Raw genomic sequence first — 12,074 nt, 5'->3', positions numbered from 1 at the left:
TATCCTAATGATTTTTGGCATAAAAGAAAAATCTATAATTTTGACCCATACAATGTATTTTTGGCTATTGCTACCAAATATACCCCAGCGACTTAAGACTGGTTTTGTGGTCCAGGGTCACAAATGATGTCTCACAGAAAGTTTTCTAATTACTTTAAGTTATTTATTGAAGAAATATGAATTGTACCTCACCTTCAGCATTATAATTATTTCACCCGTACCGGACTGAGATGGTGCCGCTGCATGTCGTGCCAAACCTCTCATCAGCTTGAGATCGGTCTTTTGAGATCGGCCTTTATAGAGACCGCTGATCAAACATCCCCAAGCGATTATCGGCTGATAGTGATCGTTAGCCGATCAATCGGAGCACCCCTACAGAAAAATAACACAATTTTTATATTTTCTCGTGGGCTAGACTAACAAAACATTAAAATGCAACAACGTCACTTACATCATCATCACCGCATCTCGTGTGCCACTGATGATGCTCCCTGATGCACACCTAACATTTAATTGTGATGTCTCACAGAAAGTTTTCTAATTACTTTAAGTTATTTATTGAAGAAATATGAATTGTACCTCACCTTCAGCATTATAATTATTTCACCCGTACCGGACTGAGATGGTGCCGCTGCATGTCGTGCCAAACCTCTCATCAGCTTGAGATCGGTCTTTTGAGATCGGCCTTTATAGAGACCGCTGATCAAACATCCCCAAGCGATTATCGGCTGATAGTGATCGTTAGCCGATCAATCGGAGCACCCCTACAGAAAAATAACACAATTTTTATATTTTAACGCTGTTAAAGCACTGGCCCCGCCCCAGACCTGTACCTCATCTTACATTCACTGCAACTCACTGCATGATGTAGCTTATAAAATGCAGTTATATGCCCTTAAAATTAAAGATATTGGGGCAAAAGATATTGGGACCTGTAAATGCGAAAAAACTGTTTTCATTGCAGTTTTGCGAAATAATCCTTTTTCAAATTGCCTGAAAAACCACATAATCCGAGTGTAAAAACGTTTGCGAAATATGGGAGTTTTTGCGAAATTGACGCGTTTCCATTGGGCATATTTTAAATTCACAATTTCAATATGTGATGGAAATAGCGCTGGGCGATATAGCTAAAAAATTTATCAACGAATAGTTTCATATCGTTTGGTATTAATAATTGTTGACATTTTTTATAACCTTTTTTAAAACAGATTGAGCTACTACATTTCTCTAATATTTTGAATTAATAATGCAGCAACTGCGTGTCTCGTGGGCTAGACTAACAAAACATTAAAATGCAACAACGTCACTTACATCATCATCACCGCATCTCGTGTGCCACTGATGATGCTCCCTGATGCACACCTAACATTTAATTGTAGTATTTTTGCATTCAAATGCAAATGTTTATTTTAAATTCGACTAATATTCATTTTTTTTATCACAGGCAGGCACAGCACTCAATTCAGCATGTGTTCATGTGTGCTGTGTGCGTATCGCGCACTATATCGAACATTTTTTCTATCGTTATCGAAGAAAGTGTACCGTCGATAAATATCGATACTGTTTTATCGCCCAGGCCTAGATGGAAACGCAGCTAATGACTCAATAAATAAATAAATAAAGTGATAGTTCACCCAAAAAATATGTTTATGGAACATAAAAGAAAATAATGAAGAATGTTGTTAACCAGAAGAAAAATAAGAATATTGGTAACCAAGCTGATGTTTACCAGTGACTTTCATTGTATGAACAAAAAATACTGATGTTTCTCAAATTATCTTCTTTTATGTTCCATAGTTTGTTAGGCTATTGTAGTCTAAACGTTTGTGTTTTATTTATATATATATATATATATATGATATTTTTTCTCTCTCTCTCTCTCTCTCTCTCTCTCTCTCTCTCTCTCTCTCTCTCTCTCTCTCTCTCGCTCACTCGCGCACACACAAAATCTCGCGCTCTCTCTCTTTCTCTCTCTCTCGCTCTCTCTCTCTCGCTCACTCGCGCGCACACACACACACGATGCGCAAAACTCCGCATGTCAGTCTGAGAGAGCTTGGCAGACCTGTGAAGAGGTTCTGGCTTAGTGCTGGGCGGTATACCGGTTCATACCGAATACCGGTGTTTATTTTTGTTATTATATGAATTTTTCAAATACCGCAATACGTTCGGAACGCGACATAGTCACTATTTAGTCTGGTATTTTTTGACAATGTTCACTCATCATGAGAGTAAAATAGGGCATTCTAAGTCAATATACTGCAGTATTTCCTCTGTCAATCAGTAGAAAATATGGTTAACACCCGGTCATGCATGAAAAAAAAAAATACCGTCATGTACCGTGAAACCGGTATAATTTTGAAAAATACCGTGATATAAATTTTTGGTCATACCGCCCAGCACTATTTGGTATTTAGTTGATATTCCTACATTTAAGTGAGGCTTAAGTGTCCAAATACTTTTTTGGACCCCTGTGTATGCATTATGTCCCCAACACATTTTATTAAAGTTGTACAGCTGTAGGTAAGTATTTTTGCCATTATTTAATTCACATTTCTCTTCATATTCAAACTGTTGTTCTTCAATTTCAGGTTAGTGCATCAATTCAGAGACAAGGATCATCTTCCCAGCAGTCCGTCAACTCTGACAAACCTCTGGAATTTAGTGATCCCCGTCTTCACAGGCAAATGTATGGGTCTGTCATTAGGAACCTTTTATTTGTCTGTTAGTAATGTAAAAGCAGCCTATCACATGTTGTCCTACAGCACCATCTACCTCTTCAGTGTTGAAATGCAACCACACACACACACACACACACACACACACACACACACATTTTGGAGAATGCTGAAAATCAGTTACGGTTCCCTTTGACTTTGATTATAAGAATTTTTATCCGAAAAGAGGGTGGAGTAGATGGTGACAATTTTCATTTTGGTGTAGACTCAATTTATTACATATTTATTATTATTATAAGCATGCACATTATTATTGTTATTTTCAGGGCCGGCCCGTCGCATAGGCGAAATTAGTTTTTTTTTATAATATCATTTTAATTAGGGGTGCACTATATATCGAAATATAATAGATATCGCATTATGGCTTAATGCCATAGTCATATCGCGAAGGTTGCATTTAATGAATTAAAAATACCAATGCGCTGCAGTTTTCTTCACTCTGAAACATGCAGTGCATTTATTTATTTGCTGGCAAACCACCAAAATAAAAGCAGTTTAATAATTGAATTTGAGCAGAGATGTACCGATTGACCGGAACCGGACAGTTTTTTGTTTTATTTCAGAGTCTGTAAACGGCGTTCACAGAGGCCAGAGACGCAAAGAGGTGAAAATACATTAGCAGGCAGAGCAATCTCACTGTTCAAAATGCGCGAAGTATGAAAGTATCTCTGAGGGGAACTGACTGTCTTAAGAAACAGTTTAGATGGCATTTTCCTTTCATCTTGCCTCTGTATAATGCATTTAGTGTTTACAGCGGTAATCAAGGAAACAATGCACCACTGCTGTTCCTTAAGCACCACCTGCTGTCAGAGGGAATTTGCATTTTCATTCAGCCCATCTGCTGTTTGGTATATTTATGTAGCCTAATTTCACAAAGCTAAACTCAGACCATTCTGTTTTTGCCTCTGGTTTTGAAATTATAGTCTAATTTAGATCACAATATAGTCTAATAAAGCAACTAACCATATTCTTCATGCAGTATAGTTTAATTCTTTCTTGTCTTTTGCTTAAATAAAATACATTAAAAATCAGTTTTGGATTCTTCCATGAAAAGTTAAGATCAGTGCATCCCTAAATTTAAGAATGTCTGAAATTAAGATTTAAATGTTAGTATTGTAGTTGCCTTTGGACGATAAAGTTCTCTAATTTAAATAGCTAGCTGAGTTAATGTCTTAGTTTATTTATTTATTTTTGTGCAACCGTCTTATTTCATATGTAATTTGTTTTATGTCATAAAGCTATGCCGTTTCTGTGTGAATGGCGAATGGTGGAATTGGCTGCGATGCAAGGGGCACCATCTAAAATCTTGCCTAGGGCACCAAATTGGTCAGAGCCGGCCCTGGTTATTTTACTAAACAAGTAACTATTTAAATGGTTCTCTTTCTTTCTTTAATAAATGAATGTTTGTTTTATAGCAGTCAAGAGGGCTTGTCGCGCTCTAATTGCAGTGCGGGCATCCGCGTTACCACCTCAGGCAGCACCTCTCGAACCCAAAGCACTTTCACTCCTTCTCTAGCATTGCACTTTGATGAAAATCTCATCAAGCATGTTCAAGGCTGGCCTGCAGAACATGTGGAGAAGCAGGTACGAGCATGCCTTTGTCTCGTCAATTGTTCATCGATCTTCTAATGATCAAACATCAGTTCTCCAACTATTAAAATTATCTTTATCTTAAATTCCTGTCACCCAGGTGTCACGGTTACGTGAGGATATCCACAATATGGGAACCCTCTACATGTCAGAGATCTGCACCGAACTTAAGAACCTTCGTTCTTTAGTGCGAGTATGTGAAATCCAGGCCACATTGAGAGAGCAAAGGTCTATAACCCCAATTTAGATTAAATGATCAAATATACGTAATTAAATGACTTTTTATGAATCTTTTTTCTTCTTTTCACACAGGATTCTGTTTCTGAGACAGCAGATCAAAGAACTTGACAAACTGAAAAATCAGAATTCCTTCATGGTTTGAGAGGTGGCTGTGGAGCTCATGGCAGTCTCTCTTCAAACATGTCCAGCCCCTGGTTGTTTGGACCGCTGCTCTCAGTCCAAGCTCTCAGATTCGCAGTCAAACTGTAGGCTGCAATGCCTGAAATGGGACAGAGAGAAAGGAAGCTTATAAAATGCTTATCAAGGCAACACAAGGCCCTGAGATGATAGATTATTTTCACTGTCCTTTGACATGTATTGCTTCTCTATTTTCAGATCCACAGGTGATTATAGACATATTCAGAGAGCGCTCTCCAACTCAGACTAACCTTTGAGGAATCATGCAGTCGATCTGGTGATTCATGTGCTGGTTTTTCAGGGTTATACCTGTTAACAGATCATAAACTTTACTGTCACACTGGAGACCTAATATCCCCTTGTCCTCCAGTGACTGACAGTGATCATGAATGATGTCAGAAGGGCTATCTGTGCACAAGGACGCTTCCAGCTGCGCAGGCATCTATCAAAGTGACCAACTAAAATAAACCCAATGTACTTAGTGCTCATTCTCAAAAGTTAGGCATGACTGGCTGATTCTCTGCCCCTCAGAAGGATTACATAGGATGCATAAGTGATCTTCCTTAATTCACAGCAGAAAAATAAATGGGTGGTAAAGATTTCTGAATAGGTAACGTGGCACTTAAAAGCTTTTGCTGAAGTGGTAGACGCACATTTTCTGAGTTTCTGGCCCTGATGGGGTTGTCACTGTCTGCCTTCAATGTTTTTTGATCTTTGCAGTGCTGTTACACATCTAACAGAGATTATTTTTCATGCTGCACCCCAGCACTGTTTGACTTTTTTTGTATTAATGTTGTTTTGATTTGTTTGTATTTGCTCAGTTGTTCTTTACTCAAAGAATTGTTAAAGGAACACTCCACTATTTTTGAAAATAGGCTCATTTTCCAACTCCCCTAGAGTTAAACTCGGTTAGTTTAGCGTTTTCGAATCCATTCAGCCGATCTCCGGGTCTGGCGGTAGCACTTTTAGCTTTAGCTTAGCATAGATCATTGAATCTGATTAGACCATTAGCATCTCGCTCAAAAATGACCAAAGAGTTTCTATATTTTTCCCATTTAAAACTTGACTCCTCTGTAGTTACATTGTGTACTAAGACCAACGGAAAATGAAAAGTTGCGATTTTCTAGGCCAATATGGCAAGGAACTATACTCTCATTCCGGCGTAATAATCAAGGAACTTTGCTGCCGTACCATGGGTGCAGCAGGCGCAATGATATTACGCAGCGCCTGAAAATAGGCTTATTGGAAGTTACCTAGCTGGGGACTATTTTCAGGTGCTGCGTAAAATCATCGCAACTTTTCATTTTCTGTTGGTCTTAGTACACGATGTAACTACAGAAGAGTCAAGATTTAAATGGGAAAAATATAGAAACTCTTTGGTCATTTTTGAGCGAGATGCTAATGTTCTAATCAGATTCAATGATCTATGCTAAGCTACAGCTAAAAGTGTTACCGCCAGACCGGAGATCCGCTGAATGGATTCGAAAATGGTAAAACTTAACTGTTTAACTCTAGGGGAGTTGGAAAATGAGCCTATTTTCAAAAATAGTGGAGTGTTCCTTTAAGTCATTCCCATATTGCCCGAGTTAGGAGGATGCAATGAGAAGATGCCATATTTTATACATGAGCTGTGGTTGCACATCAAAAATGCATCCTTCATGGACCAGGAGGACCACAAGGACTGTCCAAGCTGACCTACTGGGGGAAGAGTATGGAGAAGTACAGGATCAGATCACGTTTTTCCTCATCTTTTACGTAAAATATCAACCAGTCTATAGAAAAAACTGTAAGCATTTAGTCAACTTGTCATTTTGAGAAGGATGTGAAAAAAGGCAAAACTGGTGATTCCTCTTTGATGTTTGCAATGTCATTCATAGTTTTGCTTCATTGTTCTTTCTGTCTTCACTGCCCTCTGATGCAGGGTTTGAAGTTAGACCAATTTTAACTCTATAGACTGTAAATGGAGTTCACTTTCAGAATAGAGATGGGTATGTTGCTTTGTATATGGTTTCTAAAACTAAAGGAAATAAACGATTACCACATTACATTTTGGTACATGTTTGCTTTTTTGCATTGGTTTGTTTAAGATGGTTTGCATGCGATGATGAACTAAAAGAAGTCAAACACATGATAAAGAGTTTGTCCATGTTCGCCCTCCTGTGGAACAATGTTTCACTTGCATTTGGAATCTGACGGTTAGTGTTTTGAGTTATCTGTTCAGAATCCGGCATACTAATAACCTTGTAAAATGTATGTTTTGTAAGTAGTAACCATTTGATAAAATCAATATATTAGATGCATTATATATAGTTGTGGTCATAAGTTTATATATACCTGCAGAATCCGCAAAATGTTAATTTTAACAAAATAAGGTTAAAAAAAGTAACCATTTGATAAAATCAATATATTAGATGCATTATATATAGTTGTGGTCATAAGTTTATATACTTGCAGAATCCGCAAAATGTTAATTTTAACAAAATAAGGTTAAAAAAAAATGTTTTTCTTTAATACTGCACTGAACAAGCTGTTTCACACAACAGATAGGCCTACTTCACAAATACTTAAGACAAAAATAAGAGCAGAATTTTTAAAATAAAAATAATATTTACGTAAGCTTGATTCTTCATGCGATGTTGTTTTTATGTTTTGTGATAGTTGTTAAAGGGTCTAAACTGCTCACTGTTCTAAAGAAAAATCTTCCAGGTCCTAGTTTTACAATATCTGCATATTTGAACCCTTCCAAAAGTGACTTCATAATTTTGAGATCCATCTTTTCATTCTGAAGACAATTGAGGTGCAAACGTTTACTGATGCTTAAGAAAGTAACAAAAGATGCAACAACAGATTTTTGAAATGGATAACTGCGGTAAATTGTACTTTATCCTCTGGGGAACATAAATAAACCTTAATGTATATATTTATACATGTATAACCTATATTTGGATATATCCTAATACAATTTTGAAATAATTCATGTATTTAAACGTGTGTCTATTTAAAGGGGTCATGTGATGCTTTTTTAAAGATCATTATTTTGTGTATTTGGTGTAACAGAATATGTTGACATGCTTTAATGTTCAAAAAACACATTATTTTTCAAATACTGTTCATTATTGTAGGTCCTCTATGCCCCGCCTCTCTCAAACACGTCGTTTTCTACAAAGTCCCTCCTTCCGACAAGCGCAGTCTGCTCTGATTGGCCAGCTGACCCAGTGCATTGTGATTGGCCGAACACCGCAAACACTTGTCGGAAATGTAACGCCCCTTACCATAATCGCGAGCTTCATCTTTCAAAATAAATGTAAAGACAGCCTGAAAGGGGAACAGAGTCGCGTGACAGACACAGTGATGAAGCTGGTATGTGTTTGCAGTACACAAGCCATGGTTAAGACAGCTGACTCCACTGTGATGTGACTGCCCCCCCACCTCTCTCTCTCGCTCTCTCTCTCTCTCTGGCTCGCTCGCTTTGCGTGAACATTTGGGCGGCATTACGCAAATATTTCCACATAGTGAGGTAGATATGTGGGGGCGTGTTAGAACGAGCCGTTTTAGGGGGGCGTGGCAGAGTTAACTTTGATAAAGCTTATCTCTTTGGTTTTGAGACTTTAGTCTTTGCAATTTCAGGGATCTTATCTATGCACAATCAGCTTGTAACACTCCAAAGAGAAAGGAAAACTTGAAATCGCATCTATGACCCCTTTAATTGTAATAGGGTTAGCTTTGCTGTGACATATCTACTGTTTTTTTTTTTATTATTAGATGAAGAGAAAATAAGAATTCTACTATTGACAATTGGTATTTTTAAACTACAGAACGAGAGTTAAGCTGTATTAGCTGTAAATGGGCACATGGGGAGGCAACAGTCACAACTCACACGCTTGTGAATGAACAGCCCTAGCGGCTCGATGACTCTTATAGGAGGAGCTGCACTCATTCTCAAGTCTTCAACATTTAAGAGCACTCAAGCGGAGTATATACAGGAGATTATCCTTTTGAACAGTTGTGGATTCTGAGTATTTCGCATCCGAATTAAAACAAAAATGGATTATATCTAACATGTCTTTTTAATCTTTATTCAAACAACCGCACGTAGGCTTTTCTGCGCACAGATGATTTTATCTGGAAGTCTTGAAGAGCAGCGAGGACTGAACCACGATGTGATCATTTGTATCCAAAAATGTTACGAAAAGTTTTGAACGAAGCAAGTTGGAACACATTGTGGACAGTGCTACAGTGTTTTTGGCTATAAAGTCCGTATCGATGCGAATCTGAAAGGCAAAGAACGTGTTTTGTCCAATGCAGCGGAACAGCAGTCTCGTTTCCATTTGGCTTCAGCTCGAGCTCTGCGCAATGGCTGTTCTTCTCACTAAAGGTGAGTGAATAACTGCTCGTATGGCCAGAAGAGTTTCCAAATTGATATATTTATGATTCAGTGGAACTACAATTAATTGCATTTGTAATAAAACCAACTAAGTGTATTTTTGATTACAAATTTTGTGTATTAATTTTATTATTACGCAGCAATTACACTGTGAACGCTAAAGTAAAGTACGACCAAAGGTTTTTGAACACCTAATTGTTTTTTAATTTTTGATTTTCCACTGCACATTGTTTTGCATTGCTGGGTTTGTGACATAAATTAGCACAAATATCAATGCTAAATGTCAGAGCAATTATCCGGAGCAGAATCTGTACAAGAACCGAATGCCTTAAAGCCAAATTCCAAACATGGGATCATATAACCTTTTTTTCTCCATTTGAAAACTAGGTTTTAAACAGGTTTTACGTTGGAAAATGAATATTTAAGTTCTTCTAAGTTTTCAGTTTGAGTGAAGTACATTCTATCAATATCAGTAATTTATCCTTTCTTGTAACAGGAGAAATACGGTGTTACTGTGATGCCCCCCACTGCGTGGCCACCGGCTACATGTGCAAATCGGAGCTGAATGCCTGCTTCACCCGCACCTTAGACCCTCAAAGCACCAAGTCTCCTTTATCTCACGGGTGTTTTGACCCTCTGTTGAACTCTGGAAAAACTTGCCATCCAGAGTATGATACCATTCATGGATCTGCCACACTTCAGTGTTGCCATGAGGATATGTGCAATTACAGAGGCCTGCAAGATGTCACATACAGAGGAAGTGAAATTCATGGTACAAGAATGAGTATTCTTTAGTTATTGCTAGTGATAGACATAAATCAGCCAATTTTTATTTCAGTCATTAACTCTGCCCACTTGGCCTGTTAATATAAGTGCCTATTGAATTCTACCAATTTATCATCTGTGAATTACCTACAAACAGTCTTGTCAATGATTAATTCACAGCTTTTGTTTTCAAATATTTTGGGGAATTTTGAGATATATGTGCATTGATTCCTAGCACATGTTGTGAAAGGAAACGTTTAAAATGTTTTAAAAAAAAAAAAGAAAAAAATAATAATAATAAAAAAGAAGTTGAGAAAAAGTTCATTTTCAGAATATCCGTTGCATCTCAATTGTTTTACTTTTATGAGCCATGCTGGTTTCTAATAATATTACTGTGCATGGGCACATGGGGATGCAAGATCTGAACTGGAGCTTCATTATCAAATTTACAATATTTAAAAACAACTTTCCCTCTGTGATTGATAGATGGTTGTGAAACAGAATACATTTCATTTAAATGGTTAGTTCACTCCAAAACTCTCACCCTTATGTTGTTACAATCTGTATGACTATTTTAGAAAAAAAAAAATTTCTCCAATGTTGTTTTGTACCCCATTGACTTTCATTGTATGGACAAAAACATTGAAACATTCTTCAAAATATCTTCTTTTGTGTACCACAGAGTATCATACAATTTAAAAATGTATGTCAATGTTTTTCTTCAATTGCTACATAAAAATATGGCTCTAAACATTCTCTGTTCTTATTCAGACAAACGACGACATCAAATCGAAGGCAGCCGTCACGTGATTGCGCGACTACAGGAAATCCCTTCCTCCAAGGAGGTATGGTTCCGTGCTGCGGTCATCGCCGTACCAATTGGTGGTGGCCTCATCTTGGTTCTCCTCATCATGCTTGCCCTGCGTATGCTTCGCAGCGAAAACCGCAGACTGCGACAACAACGGCGAGAAATGCTGTCTCGCCTTCATTACAGCTTTCATGGCCAACACCTCACCAAGGGTCATGTGGCCAAACTGGACTTAGAGTGTATGGTTCCAGTAGGAGGCCATGAGAACTGCTGCCTGACCTGTGACAAGATTCAGCAGTCCGATCTTAGCAGCCAAAGACTTCTTTCATTGGTCAGCTGGGGAAAGTACAGCGGCCGAAGCAAGCTGGAGTTTGTGTGATGGCTTTAGAATTTGCTTTCCTCAGTGGGACTTTTTTGACTAAAACAAACTTTTTTATTTTTTTTATTTCAACCCTTCTAAAGGAGGTACTGCAAACGAGAACTCAAAAGAGAACACTTGAAAGCTCTAACCATATGGTTGTTGCTCTAGAAGCACTTTACTTGAATTAGAGACTTGAGAAGAAGCCTGCTTGTATTATAGGCTGCGACAAAGAGCGGCTACGTGCTGGTATTCTTTATTGCCGAAGGATTCCAAAAAATTTATTTTGGTTTTATCATTTGCACTTTTTGTATAAAGAAACTATTGTTTATTTGCTTTAAAGGGGTCATATGATGCTGCTAAAAAGAACATTATTTTGTGTATTTGGTGTAATGAAATGTGTAAATGGAAATGTGTTAAGGTCAAGAAACACATTATTTTCCACATACTCTACATTATTGTTTCTCCTCTATGCCCTGCCTTTCTGAAACGCTGATTGGCCAGCTATCCAGTGCGTTGTGATTGGCCGAATTCCTCAAGCGTGTGACGGAAATGTTACGTCCCTCCGCTTCGTCCATGGTGAAAGCCGATCCGGCGATCGACAGCAAAGTTGAAGTATTTCCTCAGCGACCAGCACGGATCAGCTCTAGGCATGACGAAGCGATATCGTCCTCTTTTGGAAGGCCAAACAAAGTAGTTTCGCTTTCACAACGAAGCACACAGTGCCTTCACGACATGGCGGCGGCAACAACAATACTACAGCGAGAATAAAAGTTACGTCTTCTTTCTTTGCGTGAACATTTGGGCGGCGTTATGCAAATCTTCCCAGATAGTGACATAGGTATGTGGGGGCGTGTTAGAACGAGCCGTTTTAGGTAGGTGTGGCTGACTTTTAACTTTTATAAAGAATATCTCTTTGGATTTGAGACTTTAGTCTTTGCAACTTTACAGATCTTCTTTATGCACCAAGAGCTTGTAACACTCCAAAGAGAAAGGAAAAATTGAAATCGCATCATA

General features: G+C 38.0%; 2 protein-coding genes across 4 annotated transcripts in view; both read left to right on the top strand.

The window, feature by feature from the left end:
- LOC107694227 (WW domain-containing adapter protein with coiled-coil-like) overlaps positions 1-5,647 on the top strand; it is a 34,231-nt gene extending 28,584 nt beyond the window's left edge. For 2 of the 3 annotated variants that reach the window (XM_016493863.1, XM_016493865.1), the window contains 4 exons: positions 2,589-2,686; positions 4,151-4,319; positions 4,426-4,553; positions 4,638-5,647. In XM_016493863.1, the coding sequence (XP_016349349.1) occupies positions 2,589-2,686; positions 4,151-4,319; positions 4,426-4,553; positions 4,638-4,707 (465 nt within the window). In that variant the 3' untranslated portion in view covers positions 4,708-5,647. The remainder of the gene's footprint in view (positions 1-2,588; positions 2,687-4,150; positions 4,320-4,425; positions 4,554-4,637) is intronic. The other variant, XM_016493864.1, reaches the window with a different exon arrangement.
- Positions 5,648-9,012: 3,365 nt separating this feature from the next.
- Positions 9,013-11,078, top strand: LOC107694225 (BMP and activin membrane-bound inhibitor homolog). The gene is made up of 3 exons (XM_016493862.1): positions 9,013-9,117; positions 9,623-9,898; positions 10,663-11,078. Exons 1-3 carry the CDS (start codon positions 9,042-9,044, stop codon positions 11,076-11,078), a joined length of 768 nt encoding a protein of 255 aa, XP_016349348.1. The 5' UTR covers positions 9,013-9,041.
- The last annotated feature ends 996 nt before the right edge of the window (positions 11,079-12,074 follow it).

The sequence above is a fragment of the Sinocyclocheilus anshuiensis genome, unplaced genomic scaffold, assembly GCF_001515605.1.
Source record: "Sinocyclocheilus anshuiensis isolate Anshui unplaced genomic scaffold, SAMN03320099.WGS_v1.1 scaffold2672, whole genome shotgun sequence".
Classification (NCBI taxonomy): Eukaryota; Metazoa; Chordata; class Actinopteri; order Cypriniformes; family Cyprinidae; genus Sinocyclocheilus; species Sinocyclocheilus anshuiensis.
The sequence above is the reverse complement of the archived record's forward strand: the minus strand, read 5'-3'. Positions and strand labels throughout refer to the sequence as shown.